Source organism: Chroicocephalus ridibundus, chromosome 4, assembly GCF_963924245.1.
Source record: "Chroicocephalus ridibundus chromosome 4, bChrRid1.1, whole genome shotgun sequence".
NCBI classification, from domain to species: Eukaryota; Metazoa; Chordata; class Aves; order Charadriiformes; family Laridae; genus Chroicocephalus; species Chroicocephalus ridibundus.
In genome coordinates, this window is record NC_086287.1 from 92610133 (window position 1) to 92631689 (window position 21557).

General features: G+C 65.1%; 1 protein-coding gene across 3 annotated transcripts in view; it reads right to left on the minus strand.

Moving 5' to 3' along the window:
• The window catches only part of GSE1 (Gse1 coiled-coil protein), a 107304-nt gene that overhangs the window by 6809 nt on the left and 78938 nt on the right, over positions 1 to 21557 (minus strand). For all 3 annotated transcript variants that reach the window (XM_063334770.1, XM_063334768.1, XM_063334769.1), the window contains 7 exons: positions 9116 to 9334; positions 5108 to 5307; positions 3374 to 3555; positions 3025 to 3222; positions 2171 to 2362; positions 1713 to 2035; positions 926 to 1250 (listed from right to left, as the gene is read on the minus strand). In XM_063334770.1, coding sequence (XP_063190840.1) covers positions 926 to 1250; positions 1713 to 2035; positions 2171 to 2362; positions 3025 to 3222; positions 3374 to 3555; positions 5108 to 5307; positions 9116 to 9334 — 1639 coding nt within the window. The remainder of the gene's footprint in view (positions 1 to 925; positions 1251 to 1712; positions 2036 to 2170; positions 2363 to 3024; positions 3223 to 3373; positions 3556 to 5107; positions 5308 to 9115; positions 9335 to 21557) is intronic.

The window sequence follows — 21557 nt, forward strand, 5'->3', positions numbered from 1 at the left end:
TGGCTGGGCAGCACCTGGCCACTCGCCGCTGGCCCTTGGCCACCTCCTGGGCTCGTCGCCTGCCGCCGCGCAGATGTCGGGCACCGGTAACGGCCGGCGTTGCCAGCGCAGCCGGCCCGGCTGGCACCGCGCGATGGGGACCTGCTGGCGCCGGCCGAGCGTGGCGGCTCCTGCCCAGGGGGATGTGCAAGGAGCGAGGGGCACGGCTACGGGATGCTGGCTACCGAACTGGGCGGGGGGGGAGATGCTACTGAACAGCGGGGGGTGTGCAGCCGTGGGGCAAGGGGGGAAAATCCTACAGATATTACAGGAGGGATGGCTGCGACGTGGGAAAATCCTGTAGATATGATGATGGATAAGATGGATCGGAGGCTGGAGCCCCTCTGCTGGGAGGACAGGCTGAGGGAGTTGGGGCACTTCAGCCTGGAGAAGAGAAGGCTCCAGGGAGACCTTATAGCCCCTTCCAGAACCCAAAGCGGGCTACAGGAAGGATGGGGAGGGACTCTTTATCAGGGAGTGGAGTGACAGGACGAGGGGTAACGGTTTTAAACTGAAAGAGGAGAGATTTGCGTTAGATATTAGGAAGAAATTCTTTTCCGTGAGGGTGGTGAGCCCCTGGCCCAGGTTGCCCAGAGAAGCTGTGGATGCCCCATCCCTGGAGGTGTTCGAGGCCAGGCTGGACGGGGCTTGGAGCAGCCTGGCCTGGTGGAAGATGTCCCTGCCCAGGGCAGGAGGGTTGGAACGAGATGATCTTTAAGGTCCCTTCCAACCTAAACCATTCCGTGATTCTATATTACGGGAGGGATAGCTGCGACGTCGGAAAAATCCTACAGATATTACAGCAGGGATGGCTGCGACGTGGGAAAATGCCATTAGGTTTTAGGGGGAAGCTGCATCCCCGGATCGCGACCGGCAGCATCCCTACCTGGGGTGCTCGGGGCGATGCTCAGGCTCCGGCTGGCTCGGGGTACGCCCCATGTCCAGGTGCTGCTCCAGCACTTGTTGCCGAAACTCCGAGACTTGGGATTGCCGATCTTCCTTCTCCTGCCGCAGCCGGCGCTGCCGGGCCAGCCACTTCTCCTCCTCGTTGGTGCGGTGGATGAGCAGCGCCGTGGCCGCGCTGCTCCCCGGCAGCGGGAACACGTTGTGGTTGGGGATGAGGCTGGGCACGGGGTGGTGGGAGGCCGGCGGCGGGTGCAGCGGGTGCTGGATGGGCTTCGGCGTCGGCAGCACCGAGTCCTTGAGTTTCTCTGGGGTGGAAAAGGGGGTGACGGGGAGTCAGGGTGGCAGAAAGGGAGGGGGCTACCCGCAGCCATCAGGGTTTTGTTTCGGGGTGCGCAGACTCCCCCCCCGCCCCCGCAAGCATCCCTGCGGGGGGCAGCCGGAGCCGCGGGGCCAGATCCCGGCGCTCCCCTGCCCGTGCGGTGCCGGGGGGCTGCCCGCTCGCTGCCAGCCCAGCTGCCAGGCGAGCCGCGGCACTGGGCGCGCTGCCGCCCCGCACCCAGTCAGATGGCACAGGCACCGTCTCCGGGAGCCGCGGCAGCTGGGCTTTTGGCAAAGCAAGCTGGCAACCGGGAGAGCCCGACTCCATCCCGAGCCACCTCCCCGGGCCACCGACCCCCACGGCTTTGCCATCTGGAGGGGAAAACGGGGACCGTGGCAAGCTGCGCCGAAGGCGGCGTCCCCCAGAGTGTCACCCGTGGGGACTTTACCTGGTCTGCTGGGCGCCAGCGGCTCCACCGGCTTGCCCCGCTCCTCGGCCGGGTGTCCCCGCAGCCCGTGCAGCTCGGCCACGGGGAGGAAGGGCCCCTCCATGGCTTTCACCATGCTCAGCTCCTTCTCCCGGGCACGCTCCCGCTGCCTCTCCAGCTCCCGTTCCCGCTCCTTTTCCCGCTCTCGCTCCAGCTCCTTCTCGCGTTCCCGCTCCCGTTCGCGTTCTTTCTCCCGCTCCCGGTCGGCTTCTCGCTCCCGCTCCTTCTCCCGCTCCCGCTCGCGCTCCCGCTCCCTCTGCCGCAGCTCCTCGTCCATTTGCAGCCTGCAAAGAAAAGCCAAAAAAAAAAAACAAAAAACAAAAACCCCAACACCCAAACAACCCCCAGGTGCCTGTTAGCATCCCCTGGGGTGCCCTGTTCGTCCCCCCGCCCCGGCCATCGTCCCCCCCGCCCCGTACCTCTCGGCGGCGAGGCTGGAGATGCGCTCGGACTGCAGGGCGGAGAGGGAGGAGTGGGAGAGCTCGGGGGGGTACCGGACCCCCGAGAGGTGCAGGTGCATGGCCGAGGGGTGCAGGGGTGGCAGCGAGCCCGGCGCTGGCAGCGGGTAGAAGGGGGACCGCAGCGCCGACAGGCAGTAGGAGTCGTCCATCCTGGGGAGACAGGGATGCTCAGTGGGATGTGCCGCTCGGAACCCCCCAATTCCCACCCCACAGGGGCAATCCCAGGCTGGACGGGAGCTGCCTTCTGCTGGGACAAGGGTTTGGAGAGCCCCAAAATGCCCTCCATGGAGCCCAACCGTCCTTCCCGGACCAGACTCCCACCTCCCTGGCTGGACGGGAGCTGCCTTCTGCTGGGACAAGGGTTTGGAGAGCCCCAAAATGCCCTCCATGGAGCCCAACCGTCCTTCCTGGACCAGACTCCCACCTCCCCGGCTGGATGGGAGCTGCCTTCTGCTAGGAGAAGGGTTTGGAGAGCCCCAAAATGCCCTCCATGGAGCCCAACCGTCCTTCCCGGACCAGACTCCCACCTCCCTGGCTGGACGGGAGCTGCCTTCTGCTGGGACAAGGGTTTGGAGAGCCCCAAAATGCCCTCCATGGAGCCCAACCGTCCTTCCTGGACCAGACTCCCACCTCCCCGGCTGGATGGGAGCTGCCTTCTGCTGGGACAAGGGTTTGGAGAGCCCCAAAATGCCCTCCATGGAGCCCAACCGTCCTTCCCGGACCAGACTCCCACCTCCCCAGCCCCCAAGGCTCGTCCTCCTGCCACTGTCATCCCCCAGGGGACCCCCAGGCCCGAGGTCGGGGATGCCCACCTGAAGGCGGGGTGCGGGAAGGGGTGATGCGTCAGGTAGCTGGGGTGGTAGTAAGCGGCGGCGGTGGCCGGATCCAGGCCGAGGGGCGGCAGGGAGGACATGCGGAGGTCCTCGGCGGTGTGGTAGGGACGGAAGCTGCGCAGGTAATCCTCGGTGACGGCGCTGGGAGGCACCACGTGGTGGACCGGCCGCTGCAGGCTGGGGGACGCAGAGAGATGGTCACCATCCCACCCTGTCCCCCTGGGGAGATGTCACCCTCCTACCGGGGATGCTCGGTGGGACCAGATCTCGCAGGGGACATGCGCATCCTGCAACCCCCCCCGGCCCCATCCATCGTCGCTGGACTCACTTGAGAGGCGGGAAGCGGGAGTCCTGGACCACGGAGCTGGGGGGCAGCCCGAAGGAGTAGGGTGTCCCCAGGAGGTGGGAGGGGACGGTGGGGCCCCCCGCTTTCTCCTGCGCGAGGGGGGGCTCCGAGATGAGGCGCTCGCGGCCGGCACTGCTGCTGCTGCTTCGCGACCCGGCTTCTTGCTGGAAGGCAAAGAGGCAGAAACGCGTTAGGGGACGGCAGGGACCCCACAAAGGACTTGGGGGGGTCCCTGCTGTCTCCCCACCCTGAGACCCTTGGTGGGTCCCCAGCCTGCCCGCGGGGTCCCCGGATGGCACCGGTACCCGGGGGAGGACGCATCCGCCGGAGCATCCTCCCACATCCCCGCTGTCGAGAGGGGGCTGCATGGGTGTGAGGGTCCGGGGGGGCTACGCCGGGGGGGGCACCGGTGGGAGAGGAGGTGGTGAAGCCGGGGCAGCGCTGATGGCAGGACACGTTACCTGCCTGGAGATTTACAGGCTGCTTTGTTCTCCTGGGCCATTAATCATCCGGGGAGGATACAGACACAGCCGGTGGAAACCCGGCAGCCCTTTGATAGCGGCCATAAACCGGGGGTCAGCCTGGCCCTCCCCCGGCTCAGCGCCACGGACAGGCTGTCATCGGCACCCCCACCCCACCACGGGACCTCAGCTGTCTTCCATCAGCCCCCCCCCCATTCCCAGGATGAAGGTTGCTCCCTCCTGGCTCCTGCATCGGCTGGGGAGGGACCCCCCCGGCAAGGCGGGGACCCCTTGGGGTGACAAGGGACCCCGCGGGCTCTGGCAATTAGGGACGTGACCTCCGGCAAGGCAAGGTTGGGTTTAAAAATGGTTATTTTTCATTGCAACTTCTCCATTTAGCGGCCGGAGGAGGAGGATGGCGGCAGCCCCTGGCATCCCCCCCCACCGGCCGTGCATCCCCTCCCCATCCAGTCCCGGTCCCCAGACCCTCCGGGGCAGGTCGCAGGTCCCTGGCAGTCGGGGACAGTCCCAAGGTCACCCGGCCGGCAAAAAGGGCGTCCCCCACACCTCCCGCCGCCTCCGCCGCCTGCATTAAGGCTTATTGTGCGTGCCAGGCTCTGCTCTAATTACCTCCCCGTCTCGGGGCGTCACGCTGCGAGCGCGGCTCTGCCAGACAATAACCCACGCTCGGTTAACCCCCGTGCTGCGGGGGTCACCGGGGAGGAGGCGACACGGGGAGGGGACAGGGGGGTTGGGAGCACCCGGACACCCCATGCACCCCTCCGAGCACCCAAAGACGGTGGTTCGATTTATTTTTCTCCACCCCACCACCCCCCCCCCCGCCCCGCCCTCGGCGTTTCTCATCCCCTCCCATCGCCTCTCCGCTTTGTGGTTTAATTAGTCTTTCCAAGTGGCATAATCCCCCCGGGAATCTGCTTGTAGCATGCGGAGGAGAGGAGAACCACTAACGATGCTTCTTAATTAGCCACCCCCCCCCCCACCACCCCCTCCTTGCTTCTTCCTCGTGCTCCCCTCTGGATGGCAGCCTGGGGACGATGGCAGCCCGGGGACATGGCGGGGAGAAGAAGGGACAAAATGGGAGGCAGCCCTGTGGTCCCTCGGGGGACAACGTGTCAGCGCGGCTCCTGGCACCTTGGACCACGGTGTGTACCATCAGTGCCGTGCGTGGCATCCCACGCTCTCCATCCTTCGGGGGGGGGGCGGCGGGTCAGGCACCCCCCAAACACCGTCATACCTGTCTGCCCTCGCTCCTCCAGACCCCGTTGACCGTCTTCGTGGGGGCGATGGTGACGACGGGCGGCGTGCTGGGCACGCTGTGGCCCCCCGGGGGCACGATGATGGGGCCCATGGGGCCGCGCTTGGGCGTGCTGGCGGGGGAGCTGTGGTTGGTGGCCGGCGAGGAGACCGGGGATGACTCACTGCTTATCGAGGACCCTGAAATTAAATTAAAAAAATAAAATAAGTGGGGGGGGAAAAGGCAGCCGTTAACCAGCTGAAACCGCCCTCTGAACAAGCCGAAGCCATCCCACGCCATTCCAGGTGGGATGCCCCGCTGCAGGGACCAGGGATGGGGCACGGGGATGCAGGGAAGGCAGTCGGCATCCCTCCAGCCCCCGAGGCTGGACCCAGGGATGGGGCACGGGGATGCAGGGAAGGCAGTCGGCATCCCTCCAGCCCCCGAGGCTGGACCCAGGGATGGGGCACGGGGATGCAGGGAAGGCAGTCGGCATCCCTCCAGCCCCCCAGGCTGGACCCAGGGATGGGGCACGGGGATGCAGGGAAGGCAGTCGGCATCCCTCCAGCCCCCCAGGCTGGACCCAGGGATGGGGCACGGGGATGCAGGGAAGACAGTCGGCATCCCTCCAGCCCCCCAGGCTGGACCCCCATCCTCCCATCCCGGGGGAGCCCTGTCTCAGGGAAGGTTCCCTTCGGCGCTAAAAGGCTTTACCCCAGACGGTGGGACAGGCACCCTCTTGCTCCCATCTAATAGTGACTGCCAACCCCCCCCACCCCTCCCGTAAAGCCCTTTATGGGCACGGCAAGCCCTGCCCGCGCCCTGGCACAAACGACACCGATGCGATCGATGCCAATCCCGGGCGGCCCGCATGTTCTCAAGCCGAACCCGCAGACTCCTTAATCCGGCTGCAAAAGTCGCCATGCACGAGCCGGGGCACTCGGAGACGTTGGGATGAAGGAGTCGCTCCCCGTAACCCTTGGGCAAGGCTTTGGCTTTATTTGCATAATACATCTGTATTTTAAATTACACCCACCCCGGGGATGCTGGCGATATTTGCAAGGGAAAAATAAAATTGGAATTAAAGCGGAGAGCGAGATGTGGGTAGAAAAGCAGAGCTGGAGCAGAAATACAAATTCAACGTTAACTAGGGCACACGGCGCCTGGTGCCTGCTCCCGCGGCGCATCGCCTGCTCCTAAAACCCACCCAAGCAGCTTGGGGTGAAAAAAACCTGCTCCCAGAGTCTGGGACAAGGGAAGGTTGCTGACATGCCAGCAGGAAATGGCTACTGGCCACCGAGGGGTGGCCGCCGCAGGATGCCAGCTGAGGGGTGATGATGCTCCCCATTGCGGGACGGAGACTGGTACCCAGAGGGTCTCCCCTCAGCGTGCAAGCTGGCTCCTTGCCCCGTAAGCGTGCAAGCCGGCTCCCCCGAGTGTACAAGGTGTCTCCTTGCCCTTCCAAGCGTGCAAGCCGGCTCCCCGGAGCGTGCGAGCTGGCTCCTTGCCCCGTAAGGCACACAAGCCATCTCTCCTGAGCGCGCGAGTCAGCTCCTCGCCCTGCAACCCACCTCCATCCCCTTCCGAAAGCCCCCCCGCGTTCCTCGCCACGCTCACCCCCAGCGCCTGGGTAACCCCAGGAAGGAGCCGGGAGGCGGCAGGGCCTGGAATGCCGCAGGGGAAGCAGGAGCATCCCCGGGCAGCGGGAAGGATGCTCGGCATCGCGGAGAGGCCAAGCGGAGCAGCCCGCTGCCGGCCGCCCTGCCTTATTAATTATTCCCGAGTCGCTCCGAATCGCTTTCATTTCAAGAGCGGCAAGACTCGGGGAAAGAGAAAGGCTGCCCGCGACAAAGGAGGCCGCCGATACGGATTTGACACCCACTGAAGTCTATCTTGTCAGCGCAAGGCCAACAACAATTAGCAGCCTAATCCCCTCTGAGCTGGGAAGCCATTACTCACCACGCGATAGCGTTAACAATCAATACCATCACAATGAGCCCGGCAATTAATGAAGCTAAAGTCTTACTTCAGAACCTTAATTCTCGCTGTGTGGCTTTAAACGGGAGGGTTTGTGATCGTTATAATTAACTGGTGGTATTCAGCCAGGAGTTAGTCAATGAAACTAATCTGGATTGGAGATGACAAGAGGCACAGTGTGATGGTGTCACCTTTGTTTTCTGACCTCCCGCTTTCCGCTCGGCGATAGCAGATTAGCAGCCCAGGCTGACAGGCAAATGTAATTAACAGCTGAGACCCTGAAGGAGGAGGGGGGCCGGGGGGGGGGGGGGAAGAAAGGAAGGTGGGGGAATAAAACCCACCCTGCAGACAGCCCGGGATAGGACAGGAGGCAGGAGCCCCCGGCCAAGCGATGGCTTTGGTGGCTTCTCGGGGCTTGGCTGGGACGGAGTCGGTCGGGATGAGCCCCTGCAGCTGGGGATGCTGCGGGGGAGCGGGACATCCCCGCGGATACCCCAGCTGCGGTCCAGCCACCGGCACCCGTGGCAGCGAATCCATCGCTAGTCCACAAAGCCGGAAAAAAAGCCGGCGATCCGGGACGGACCCAATCGGCATCACCCCGCCGGCTGCATCCATCACAGCGGAGCATCTCCCATTGTGGGAAGGGAAGCGGCGGGAGGATTTGGGGGCAAAGCAATTCATTTCCTGGGGCTAAAAACCATGGTGTGGAGAGAAACCTCCTTCCCGACACGGACCCAAACCCACCCCTATTAAAAACCTCCGGGATGAGCCACTTCGGGCACCCAGGTGGGCGAGGATGGGGTTTGTTTTTTTTTTTTTTTTTACAATCTATGCAGTTGTTAAGGGGAAATCTGAAGGGAACGTGGCCGCTTCTCTCCAGCACCGTGAAATCCATGCCAAAACCCACTGACGTCCCTTCGGATGGGCTGAGGAGCATGGTGGGGGCACAAGCTGCGGGGTGTGGGGGGGAAGAAAAGGCAAAATAATCCCCCAAACCCAACCCCATTACCCCGAAGGAAGCAGATGGGCTCCAGAAGAGGCAGCCGGGGAGAACCAGGAGCTCCCGGTGAGGCTGAAGCATCACCGAGACCTGGTCTCCTCGGCGTCACGGGGACCCGCCATCCCCACGTGCTTCCTCGGGAGCAGCCGATGCCGGAGGCTTCGGGTCACGGGGGCTATTTCGCGGCTGGCAAGGGGCTGCGAGGAGGGTCTTGCAGATGGAGCTTGCAAAAAAAGGGTCTTCCAAAAAGCCCTTGCCAACGGGGGCCTTGCAAAAAAAACACCTTGCAAAGGGTCGGGCATCCTCCCCCGGGGACCAAAGTGCCTGGGCGGTGGGCAACGACCCAACGGGGAGCACCCCCCAACGGAAATGCCAGGGATAGACGCTATTGCGTTGCAAACCGACCATGCCAGCAGTCTCCTGGTGAAACGCTTGGCAGCCCGGGAACAGGCTGCCTCCCCCTGTGCGTGAGGGACAGCCACAGCGATTCCCGCAGGGCACGGTCCCCACGGAGCGGGGGGGAACCTCGGGGTGCTCCTGCATGGCGGCAGCAGCTCACGCCCCCCCACCAAAAGCTGCACCCCCGCATCTGAGCGGAGAGGGAAGGTGCGATGGAGGATGCAGTGGCCGGGCTGCATCCCAGGGCACCCAAATTTGCTGTTTAGCCGGGCCATTTGGCTGGAGAGGGAACGGATTTGAGAAGCCTCCGGAAAAAAATGGCATTTCGGCGAAGGGCGGTGGGAGGGAGAGGGGCTGGGGGCAGGGAGGGACAGGTTCCCCCCGCCCCGCGCTCTCCCAGGCTTTCTCCCGGGGTACGGCGAGTGATACGGCATTTGGATTACTCCGGCTGAATTGAATTTCTAAACTGCCCCCTCGAGACACGACGCCGGGGAAAGACATTAGCTCGGGAAATGGCGAGAAAATGCCGTCCGCCGGCTCCCGGGTGGCCGCGGGGAAAGGCACTGATGCTTGGCATCCCCCCCACCCCTTGCCCCCAGCTGCTTGTCCCTGTCCCCGTCCCTGTCCCCTACCTCTGGGCTCCTCGGCTTGCTTGGCGAGCTTGCGGAGAGCGGCGGCGAAGCTGGAGGAAGGTGCTGCCTGGACGGACAAAGTGCTGCTGGCTGCCGGGCTGCCATTGGGGACGATGGAGCCGTTGAGAGGCGAGGGGGTGAGGGGGCTGACGGTGGCGGTGGTGCGGGTGGCGGTGGAGAGCATTCCTAGGGACGGCGACTTCGGCTCATGGCTCATGCCTGCGAACAGGAGCAGCTCGCGTTAAGATGGGGAGACGGGGGTGGGAGACGATCCCCAAATCCCCCCCCGACCCAGGAGAAGGAACAACCAGCAGGACAAGCGACATCTTCCCTCTGGTTCACACCCCCCCCACACCCCAAAAATGCACCCCAAGTCCGTGCAATGGGGGGGAAGCGAGCGGGGCAGCGAGCCCCGCACGCTTCTGGGGCGGCAGCTTATCTAAGGAAGCGAGCTGCTCATCCATGGAAAACAAGGCGACGTGGGGACCAGCAGCTGCCACCCAGCGTCCCATGGCCCCACCGGTCCCGCAGGCTGGGCTGCTCCCAGATAACGGCGCGGGGTGGTGGTGGGGGGTCTCAGCAGGGCCCCACGGGAAAGGAGACGATGTTTCGGGGGGACACAGGGACTTCGGCATCCTGACGGAGGCGATGGGGAGGGGGGCAGCCCCCTGACTCGCGCGGTGCTGCCAAAACCCAAAGCACCGCCGCCGCCCCCCCCGATTGCCACCATCGCACCCCCCAAATCCCTGCCACTGCACCCTCAAATCCCCAGTGTTGCACCCCCGGGTCCCCGGCATCGCACCCCTGAATCCCCAGCACGGCATCTGCGACTCCCCACCATCGCAACCCCCCCCGGTCCTCACCACCGCACCCCCAGATCCCCAGTATTGCACCCCCCAGTCCCTATCACTGTGCCCCCAAATCAATCCCCACCCTTGCGCCTTCAGTCCCCACTGCGGCACCTTCAAATCGCCACCGCTGCACCCTCAAATCCCCCGTATCGCACCCCGAGTCGTTCCCCCCCCCCCCTTCATACCCAAGTCCCCCCCATTGCACCTGCAAATCCTCGCCATTGCAGCCCCGTTGCGCCCCCAGCTCCCCACCACGGCACCTTCAAATCCTCCCCATGGCATCCCACGTCCCCATCGCTGCACCCCCCAAGCACAGAGGGGCACAGTGGCCCCTAAGGGTGGGAGGGTGCAGCCCACCCCGTACCCCACCCCCGGCTGTCACGGCCGGCCGTTCCAGGGCTCTCCACCTCCCAAAACAGCAACTGCTGATGTCAGGGCCCCTAAAATAGACTTCCAAACGAGCAGCTTCATTAACGCCAGCCTAAAATTAGCCCCGCTCCCGGGTGGGCAAGGGGGGGGGCTGAGGGGTGGCCCCCCCCACCCCCAAGCTCCCAGCGGGGCTGGAGGCAGCGGCGATGCCGGAGACCCCGGAGCACCCCGCGGCAGAGGGTGGCCGGGCAGAGCGGTGGGAGCCGTGGCGGGGGGGCCACGAGTGCCACTCAGCGTTGATTAATCTTTGCCCCCCGGCCCCAGGAGAGGCGGCCGGCGCGGCGGCGCGCACTCCCCTCTGCCCTCATTATACAAGCATTTATTAACTCCGGTGCTCTCAGCCATTGACTGCCGCCTTGTCGACACGCTCAGCTCATGTAAATTCATTACCAGAACAGCTGGGAAGCCAACCCGCCGCGCCAGCCTGGCCCGGGCACCCCCGGGTTTTGCACCGGCCCGCGGACCCCCGGATGAGTGCCTGGGTGCCCCCTCAGAGAGAGTGGGGCACAGGGCTCTGCCTGCAGCACCGTGCACCCACGCACCATCCCCAGGGGGCTGCAGCACCCCGGTCACGGCCTGGCATCCCCTCAGCACAGCCCCACATCCCCCCCGGCACAGCCCCACATCCCCCCTGGCACAGCCCCTGCATCGCCCAGGTACTGCCCCGCATCCCCTGGGCACAGCCCTATGCCCTTGGGCACTGCCCCACATCACCCAGGTACTGCCCCACATCGCCCGGGCACAGTCCCGCATCCCTCAGGCACAGCCCCATGCCCTTGAGCACTGCCCCACATCACCCAGGTACTGCCCCACATCCCCTGGGCACAGCCCTGCATCCCTCAGGCACAGCCCCATGCCCTTGGGCACTGCCCCACATCACCCAGGTACTGCCCCACATCGCCCGGGCACAGTCCCGCATCCCTCAGGCACAGCCCCATGCCCTTGGGCACTGCCCCACATCGCCCGAGCGCAGCCCCGCATCCCCCCAGGCACTGCCTGGCATCCCCTTGGCACAGCCCTGCACCTCCCAGGGCAATTCCCCGTGCCCCCCAGCTTCTCCCCGGCTATTAACCTTGGCGTAAACCCCCCCCCCCCCCCCCAGCCCCAATCCAAGGCTGGAAACACTTTGCTAACCAGCTGGCGGGGATTAGCACGCTCGCACACGCTCGCTGGGGACACGGGGGCTGGCGGCAGAGCATCACCCCGTGTGATGCTCAGCTGATCTCGGCGGCCCCGAACGCCTCCCAACGAACCCATGATCCCACCGGGATTTGCCGGGCGAGCGCAGGGAGCTCCGTGCCAGCAACTCGCCAGGAAGCGTGTGGGGAGCTCGCGTTCCCCCCCAGGGCTGGCTCGCTAAGTCGAGCTGTGCCGCTGCCCCAGCCGGGCTCCAAACCAGTTTTGCCGCTCCTGCCCGGTGATAAAATCGGCGCCTCCGCCCCGGCTGGGGCCCGAGCAGCGCCGCTCACCCGCCTTGCCCCGACGGAGGTGGCGTCCGTCTGTCCGGGCGTCCCTGGGCTGCTCCGCGGGAGAACTGCCAGCTGGGGAAACTGAGGCACGCTGCAGCAGAGAGCTGGCCGGGCACGAGCATCCGTGCAGGGACGGGGCTGTGGGACCGCGTTGCGTCCCCCCCTCGTCTCTCCGGCATCCCGTCACCGGCGTGGCGTGGGTGCCACTCAGCTCCGCGGGTGCCGCCGTCCCTGCGGTGGCTGGGGACGCCGTGCCGCCCCACGGCGAGGTGGGGCCTCCCCTCGGCTCTCGCCCTCCTCCTGCCCCTCCCCAGCTGCTTCACCCGGCAGGCAGATCCGTGCGGAAAAACAGGTCAAGTTCGGAGCCTGGCAGCAGCCCGGGGTCACACCAGCGGTTGCCTCACCGGGGCTGGGAGCCAAACCCCGAAACGGGGCAGGGTGTCCTCCGCTGCCCCCACCCCTCTGGGGGTGCAGGGAGAGGGGCTGGCAACCCCCATGGGGCACTGCTCGCCGCCTTCGCCCTCGCAGGCAGGCAGCTGCTGCTTGTACCACCCCCCCGCCGAAGCCAAGGCTGGGGTGGGGAGGGGGGAGGTCGCAGGACTGGGACTGGGGACCCGGCGATGTGCCACCCCATCCCATCCGCGGCATGTGCCCGGGCACAGCAGCGCAGGGAGCGCCTGGCGTTCCCGGTGCCTGCTGGCTGCCAGCCCGCGGGAGCAGGCAGGTCCCTGCCTGGCAGGAGGAGGAGGAGAGGATGGCGGGGCCATCACCCTTGTCCCCCCCAGCCCTCACCCTTCCCTCTGCTACCCTGCGTCCTGGCACCCCTTCCCGCGGTGCCGCTCATGGCATCAACCATGAGGTTTGGCATCCCTGGCGGGGCAGGACCCCAAGCCCCTGGCTCTTGGGGGGGTGGGGGGTGTCCCTGCCCCCCCCCGCCGGCTCCCTGCATCCCCGGCGCAGGGCTGGGAGCTGGGAGCGTGCCATCTTCTCTCCATCTGCTCCTGATGACGCTGGCGGGTTTTTTGGCAGCGGGAGCCTTCTCCGGCAGGGAGAGCAGAACCAGTCTGGCTGCCTGGTGGGGCTGGAGACAAATAAACAGGCCGGGGGGGTGGAGAGGGGGGGCAGGAGCGGGCAGCGCTGGGGCAGGGACGGGGCTCCTAGCATCCCAAACCCCCCCCCCCCCCCGGGGGTCCTTCCCGGAGGGAGCTGGGTACCGTCACCTCCCTGTCATTCCCAGTCCCATCCCCCCCCCCATCCCCGCTCGCAGGCAGCTGCCGGGAAATGCGGCGCAGGCAGGTTTAGCACCTTGGTTTACAGCCTCCCCCCACCCACCCCCCCCCCACACACCCACCCCCCTTTTCCTCCCCAGCACCTTGAAAGGCCCCTAATGAGCATGAAGTGCCCTTCAGAGCAGATTGCCATTGAACTCAACCTGCACCAGCCGCCCGCTTTAAAAGCAGCTATTTTGAGCTCCCGGGCTCCCGAGCACTGGAACTAATAATTTATTACCAAATACGATCAGGCAGCAGCTCCAGCCCCTGGCAAATGGAGCGGAAAAAAACCCCAGCGCGGCGGGAGGCCGAGGGAGCGGGGAGAGATGAGCATCCCGCATCCTCGCCCCCCGCCACCCCGGGGGCCGGATCCGCACCCACCGCGCGGGACCCCGGCTCCTTCCACGCTCGCCCCGGGGCTGGATCCCCCCTCCCCAGGAATTCGGGGGTGGTGGTGGTGGTGGGGGGGATGCTCCGCGATCCCCCCAGCCTTTCCCCTCCTCTCTCGGCGCCTCGGCTCCCGCTCCCGAGCCGCATCCAGCTGCACGCTCCGAGCGGGAACAGCTGCTTCGCATGGATTTTCAATGCTAATGGCCTCGCATTGTCAAGCCCCCCCCCCCCCCCCCCCCCGCCCCCCCCACCCAATCCTCCCCCTCCGCCTGAATGCAGCAGGCAGGGCCCCGGCGGCTGCCCGTGCGGGCAGGAGGGAGGGCAGGGGGCCAGGGGCAGCACGAGCCCACCGTCCCCCCCCACCTCAGCCCCATCACCCCCCCCCCCAGCCCCGTCACCCCCTCAAGAGCCAGCAGGCAGGGGGACAGGCAGGGGACGGGCAGCGGGGACCACCTCCACCGCCGGCGACGTCCCGCCGAGCCGCCGCGCATCTCCCACCCCCTCATTAAAACGGCTCTGCCGCCACACCTACGCCACGCTCCATTAATTAATTAATTGATCGATCAGAGCCCGCGCGCCTGCCCTCTCTCCTCGCCGCCTGGCACGCCGCCGACACGAAGGGAGGTGGCTGGGCTTGGTGTCCCCAAGTGTCCCTAGGGATGGGGAGATGCTGGCGCAGCCCCCGTCCATTTTTAGGGTCCTCGGGGTAGAGCCCAGGACCCATCCCAGGAGCCTTGGCTGGCTCCCCAGCACCCTCGGAGGGGTCCAGATGGGTCCCCTGGGGTGAGGAGCACCTCGATGGCCAGGGATGGGATTCGGGGTTCCCCGGGGAGCCCGGCACGGCACTGAGCATCCAAGTGCGCGGCGCTATTAGCCGGCTGGGTCTCCCATCGATCACTCCTCCATGGACCATTGATCTGGCAAACGACAACAAGCAAACTAATAAGAGCTCGTTTGGAGGGCACAGCGCCGGGGAGGGGCCGGGACCGGCACGATGCGGGATTATTTTTCTCCCTTCCTTTGCCTCCCCGTGCCCAGCCCACCCAGTCATGGGTGCTTTTTAAGTCCGTAGGAAATCAAGCCGGTGAAAGATTCACTTCAAAGCAACTTTCTGCCCCGTTTCTGCCCTGGCAGAGCGAGCTGGGGGCTTCGAAAATAAAGTGCCTGTGCCCAAAGGATGCTGCTGGCCCCCGAGCCCCTCTCTTGCAGCATCCAGCTTGGGACGGCGGCTCCTCAGGGCTCCCGCTGCCCAGATCTGGGTGCCAACCATCTCTTGAGGCTTAGGGAGAAGCAGGGTACAGCCCCCACCCCTCCTCTTTGCATGAGCAAAGGGGGCCGAATGGCTACGCGGGGCGTGCGGGTGGGTGCCAGGCATCAGCCAGCACCGCTGGGCACCGGGTGGGAGAGAGCTCGGCATCGCAGGGGGCTGCTGGGCATCACGCGGGGCTGCCGGGCATCGCATGGGATGGAGCTGGGCACTGACGGTGCTGCCGGGCACTGCGTGGTGCTTCTGGGCATGACATGGTGCCACTGGCTATTGCACGGTGCCGCCAGGCATTGAACAGTGCCACCGGGCATCACCTGGGATGGGGCTAGGCATTGCACGGTACCGGTGGGCATTGCACGGTGCTGATGGGCATTGCACGGTGCCACTGGGCACCGCACGGTGCTGCCAGGCAGTGCACGATGCTGGTGGGCTCTGCACGGTGCCGGTGGGCATTGCATGATGCCATTGGGCACTGCACGGTGATGCCAGGCACTGCATGATGCTGGCGGGCACCGCGTGGTGCCATCGGGCATTGCACGGTGATGCCAGACACTGCACGGTGCTGGCGGGCACTGCACGGTGCCATGGGGCACTGCACGGTGATGCCAGGCACTGTACGGTGCTGGTGGGCATTGCACGGTGCCCTCGTGCATTGCATGGTACCACTGGGCAACCCGCGGTCGGGGCCAGGCACTGCTCGGTGCTGTCGAACCTACCAGCCGTTGCTTGGACCAGGAACGGGCAATGCCCGGTGCATCCCGGCCGCCCTCCCGTCCCCGTCCCCGTCCCCGTCCCCGTCCCCATGCCGGCAGCCCGGAGCAGCCCCGCCGCGGGCAGCGCAGGCTTTGCCGTCAGCGGCGCATTGTTCTCGGCGCGAGAAGCCCTTGCCCAGCAGATGGCAGGTATAACAAAGCAGCTTGCTGCGGCCAAGCCAATTATTTATCTAATTATGATTTACCACTTAACCACATGATCTTTCTGCAGAGTTGTGGGCAATTAAAACCGGGGTGATTATGTGGATTATGCAAATCGGCTGGAGCCGAGCGAATAAAATTGGAGATTAGAGTTTCACGCAGGCTGGATCTTGCACGGGGCAGGTCCTGGCGGGGCAGGGGGCTGCAGGCAGGGGCCGCGGGGGGGGCCAGCACCCAGCCGAGCCGGGGGCTACGGGGCAGAGTTAGGAGGTGCCGGGGCAAGGCGAGGGGAGGCCTCCTGCCACCCGGCTGCCTTTGAGGTGCTGCAGCCCCCCTCCGACACAGGGCGGGGGGTTCACAGCCAAAAATTGCCCCCCATCATGGGGGTGGGTGTCTGCAAAAGACCCCCCGCCGTCACCAGCGGAAAGCAGCCGGTGACTCTGCCGGAACCAGGGATTTCCCAGCGCCCACCCTGGCTGCACCCCGAAAAGGTGGAGCGGGGGGGGTTACACGGCGCAGCCCCCATCCCTCGCCCCATCCGCTAACGAAGGCCTCCGGGGGCGACAGGTATTAATAACGGGTATTAATAACGGGTATTAATAACGCCGCCTGGCAGATTACTCTGCCCGCCCAGCTTGATACGAGATTTATGCATGGCGCGAACTCCGGAAATACAGAAGTATTAATGGTAATACCTCGTGTCCTAGCAAAGGTCACCAGCAATCTCCATCAATCCCACTGTGCCGCCGGCAAAGCCGGGGGTCCCGGCGGGACGGGGGGTCCCCCCAGCGCTCCCGGGGTCCCCCCCCGCACGCACCGTGGCGCCGGGGTTTATGACCGTGCAGATGGCCCGGCACGGGCCAGAGGGAAGGTTTTACCTCGGGATAAGAAATTAACGCCGGCAAACGGCAAATTTACTGCGCGTATTTTCATTTTCCTAATACTGGCACCATCTGCTAGCAGTCGGTGCCCCATGTCACCGGCTTTTTATTGACAAGATGCCGCGGAGGTCTTGGCGAGACCTTGGCTTCTTCCTCACCTGGGAGCCCTGGGTCCCTTTGCCAAGGTCCCACAGGGTCCCCAGGGGACGGCCCAGGGTCCCACCTTGATGGGTCCCACCATCTCCATGAAGCCCCCCCCAAGAAACGGGCACCAGCGAGGAGGCTTTGAAGCAGCAGCGATGCCCGCGGAGCCGGACTGTGCCGGGGACGGGCACAACACGCCTCCAGCAGCGCTGGGACGGCTCCGCCACGTTCTTCATCACAGAGAACGATCAACCAAAATCCAGGTCTGGGAGTTCAGCGAACCCCCCTTCCCACGCAGGGAATTAGGGTGATTAGCGCCGGCGATCCCACGCGCCGGTGCTGAGAAGGCTGGCCGGTGCCCCCGCGCGCGCAGCATCTTCCCTTTTCGCCTACAGTAATCCTCAGCCTTTCGAGCAAATTATTAAAATTCACTTATATTTAATCTGCCTGCTGGAATTAATTGAATTTTTACGCTTGGCAAATGTCAGTGGGTGCGCGCTGCCTCCCAACGGGGACCCGGCTGCAGGTGCAGCGGGCGCAGCCCCGGGGTTTTACCCCTCTCCGGGGACAAAACCCACCCTGGGGCGTGGGACAGGGTGCCCGTGGCACCGACAGCTCCCGCTGGCATCGGGTGGTGGGATGCACATGTGCCAGCGCCCTCCCAGCTCCACGGGGGATGCTCAGTGGCACCTGGCACGCGTCCCCCAAACCCGCCTCCCTCCACAGGGCTCCCCAAATCCCATGGGATTCCCATGGCAGCTCCCAGCCGTGCCTCAGTGGCTCTGCAGGGAACATGGGGACCCCGTCACTTCCCACCCTACACCCTTACCGGAGAGCATCAGCACCCTGCCTGGCACTGGGGTCCTCCGCTGGGCGATGAGAGCCTTCCTCCCCTCCCCGTCATCCTCCTCGAAAATTGCCAAAGCGTCTAATTTGCCCGCCGGGAAGGCCGAGGGAAAAGAGCCTCTATTTTGCCGGTAATAAGCCCTCCAGACAAAGGCGGGATGAGCCATTCAGCGGTGGGAAGGGGGAAGGGTCCGTCCCCATGCCGGAGCGGTGCCGGGGGCTCGCGGGAAAGGAAGAGGATCCCTTCTGCTTGGGGGAGCTGGCACCGGGACACACACGGCATCCCGGCATCACCCCAGGAGGACCCGAGCCCATGGGCCCATGGGGTCCCGAGCTCCTGGATGGGCGGTGGGCTGGGCAGCATCACCGGCCACCGCGCTGGGGACACTCCTGCTCTGCAAACTGGGACCAATACCCAATTCCCACGTGGCCTCGCTCCCCGTTCCCACGGGGACAGCCCCGGGTCCAGGACGCGTGCTCCCCATCCGCTGGCTTTGCACCGAGATGGAGAAGGTCACGGTCAACGTGAAGCCGTGGGGGACCCCGGGCCCCGGCAGGCAACTTCCAAACTTGACTGGCGCTTGCCCCCCTCCACCGCCCGCCCGGGATTATCATAAATTAAGACGTAATTACTCCATGGAAATTTACAGCACAAAGCTGCGGCGCTAACAAGTGTGTTTGGCGGCACTGGGGGGAGATACAAAGCGCTATTGTCTGGCGGGCGCCAAAAAATCTGCTCTGCCCCCAAAACGCCACATCCCGGGGATGGGAAACGGGGACGGACGGACTCCATCGCAGCCGCCCGAGTACGCCACAGCGAGCCACGTGCGTGCCCCACGCGCCGTGGGGATGGAGAGGGGGCAGGGTGCCCCAAGAGAAGGGTCCCAGCCTCCAGGGCGAGGGAGGGTGAAGGCTTCCCGGGCACGACGGACGCCCCCCTGCCCCGTGTCGAGCGGTGCCGTGGCTCTGCTCCCCGCCGGCAGCTGATGGCACGGTGCCGCTAACAAAGACGTCTCCTTTATTCCGTCGAATAACTCCGCGCCCGGTCAGCTCCCACCCATGGGTGCTGCACCAGCAAAACCCCACCAACCCCCCCTCTGAGACCCACCTGCCCCCCACCAGCTTTAGCACGCACAGGGTTAAAAATCAGCCCCTTGGGGACCTGGAGGGGGGGACACACACAGGGGGGGAGCAGTGCCAGCACTGGCGTGTGCGTGCGCGTCGGTGCGTGTGTGTGTGTGTGTCTGTGTGTGTCCCCCGGCGCCGCCGGTGCTGCCACGCTCCCCCAGCTGCCACGCGCATTAAAAAATAATAATCAACGTGGAAGGAGAAAAAAAAAAAAAAAAAAACAACCAAAAACAAAAAACAAAACCCAACAACACAGCGCGAAAAAATTCAGGCGGCTAAAACAAATCCAGCAATAAAGGAGCCGGGGATCCTCGCAAAGCTGGCTGTGCAATTAAGCAGTTTTCTGCTGTACGCCGATAATCACCTAATTATACTATTAATGACAGTTCAACCTGCTCGGAAATAAAAGGACATTCTTCCATAACAGGATGCCAGCTGTTTGTTACAGATGTCAAACATCTTTAAAGCGTTATTATTAAAAGAAGGAGGGAAGGAGAAAAGCTCGGTGATGCAGAAACGCAGCATCCCTCCCCCCCAAAGCCCCTCACGGGGGGAGCCGGGGGGAGGGTGGGGGGGGGGGTTGGGGTGTCAGCCCCCCTTTTAATGCCGGTGAAATAATCTGTCGGAGGGGTGATGCGGCGGCGGGGGAGCATCCTTCCCATCGACGTTTGGAGTAATACCCTGCGTCGGCTCGCAGCAAGAGGCGGCGGCGTTTAATTAAGCGCGGCGTTCGGGAAATAAAGTTAGAAATTAATAATAAAAAGGGAGCAGGGGGGTGGGGGGGGAGATATGCACCCCGCTGCCAGGCTCGGGGCAGGGCTGGCTCCATTCCCCCCCACCCCGGGCTGCCGGCGATGCCTCGAGCGCGGCTGCCGCCGGCGGTGCCCGCGCACGTGCCACCGTGCCGTGCCAAGGAGGAGCGTCCCCGGCAGGTGCCACCAGCCGGTGCCAAGGAACGGGAAAAGGGGGGGACACACCATAGATAAAGCACGCACTTGCTCCCCCCCCAAAAAAAAACCCCAGTGTGGGTTGGAAAGTGAGCAGTGCCGCAGCATGCCGGGCATCGGGGTCCGGCAGTGCCGGGAGGGGGATGCCGGGGGGGGGGGGGATGACTGCATGGCAGTGGGGAGGCAGCAGCGGTAACCCCCTTTCATCGCGGGCCAAACTCCCGCTGGGGTAATTACACCTCGCCTGCTCTCCCCCGGTGGCACCGTGGCCCCGCACCGGTGCAGCCAGTCCCGGGGAGGGGGGGGGGGTCTGCCAGGCACCCACCCGCCGCGGGGCGATGCCGGCGCTGGCGTTACACACCCACCCGCGCAGCCACCCGGCTTTACACCCTGTCCTATATAGCTGCAGGCAAATCTGCCTTTAAAACCATTGGGAACCAGGCTTAGCTCAGGAATAAAGAGATTACGGAGAGGGGGGAGCGGGAAGAAAAGACAGAGAAAAAGGGGGTGTCTGGGAATAATTCACCCCCCTCCGAGCCGCGTGGCTACTGACGTCCTGAGTAGCAGCGGGGCCCTGGGCACAGGCAGGATGGCTGCAGACAGGCACTGAATTTTGGGGGTGCCCAACCACCTGCTCGGAGCCAGAGGGGTGCAATTGAGCCCCCTCCCCGCGACAGGACCCCCAGCCCTGACCCCTTGGCACGCAGCGGGCTGGCACCGTCCCCTGCTCACCAGACGGGACCCAGCAGGGAAAAACCATCTGGGAAGCGTCACCCCGAGCCCTGAGCCAGGCGCGAAGCCCCTGGTCCCCCTCCCTGCGTGCAGCCCTCGCCCGCCGCCCCCCCTTCCCCTGGCTCCCCTCTTCCCTCCCCTCCCCTCCTCAAACCATCACGGGGAAGCTGGAAAGTGGTTGACATGGTTGCCATGGCGACCGAATTTAGGACTGGCAAGGAGAGGAGGAGGAGGAGGAGGAGGAGGATGGTGGGGTGGGCAAGGGAGGAAGGCAGGAGGGGCTTCCCGGTACCCCAACACAGCCCAGACCCCCCAGCACCCCCCCGCAGCATCCCCCTGAGCATCCCACTCCCAGCGAGGATGAGGAAGGGCAACTCCCAACCCCGGCACCCAGAAAGGGGCTGCCAAAGTTGGGGGGGTGGGGGGGGGGTGGCTCAGCCCCAAGCACCCCAAATCCAGCCCGGGGGTGGCTGTCCCCGCCCGGCGCTGCCGAAAGCCGCCGGTGACTCACGCCTCGCGCCAGCGGCACCCGCCGAGCGGGTGTTTACGCGGCATCACCCAGCTCCCTCCATCTGCTTTGATCCACGGGCTAAATATTACCGGCCCCGGCGTAAAAATAGGAACCATTTGGGAAGGTCCTGAGTCAGCAGCATCCGCCGCCAGCACCCGCCGCCATCCTCCCTGGCACGCCGAGGCACCCAGGGTCCCGTCCCACCTCGCCGGGGAGCCCCGGGGTCCCTCCAGAGCCATGCGGCTGCCGGCGATTTGGGGACACCCATAGGGAGAGGGGGGACCCCAAAAGGCTGTGTGCATTCAGGTGCCACCCTTGCGCCTGGTGGAGAAGACAGCCAGGCCCTCCGGGGATGCTCTGTGTCCCCGAGGGGTGCCGCTGTCCCCAAAGGACGCTGCTGTCCCCAAGGGACGCTGGCATTGGCCACTGGGTGACAACTGCACCCACACATCTCGAGGCAAGCTAGCCTGAGCATGGCTCCCCGGTGTACCGGGGGGAATGGGGTCCCCTCCCTGGGCCCCCTTCTCAGCTGTGCTTGGTGCCGGGTCCCCACCAGTCCCAGCGTCCCCTCGCAGCCAGCTGAGCTCCCATTGCGCATCTCCAGCCCTGGGACCACAGGGATGCAGGGGACAGGAGCACCGGTGACCAGAGCGAGAGAGGGG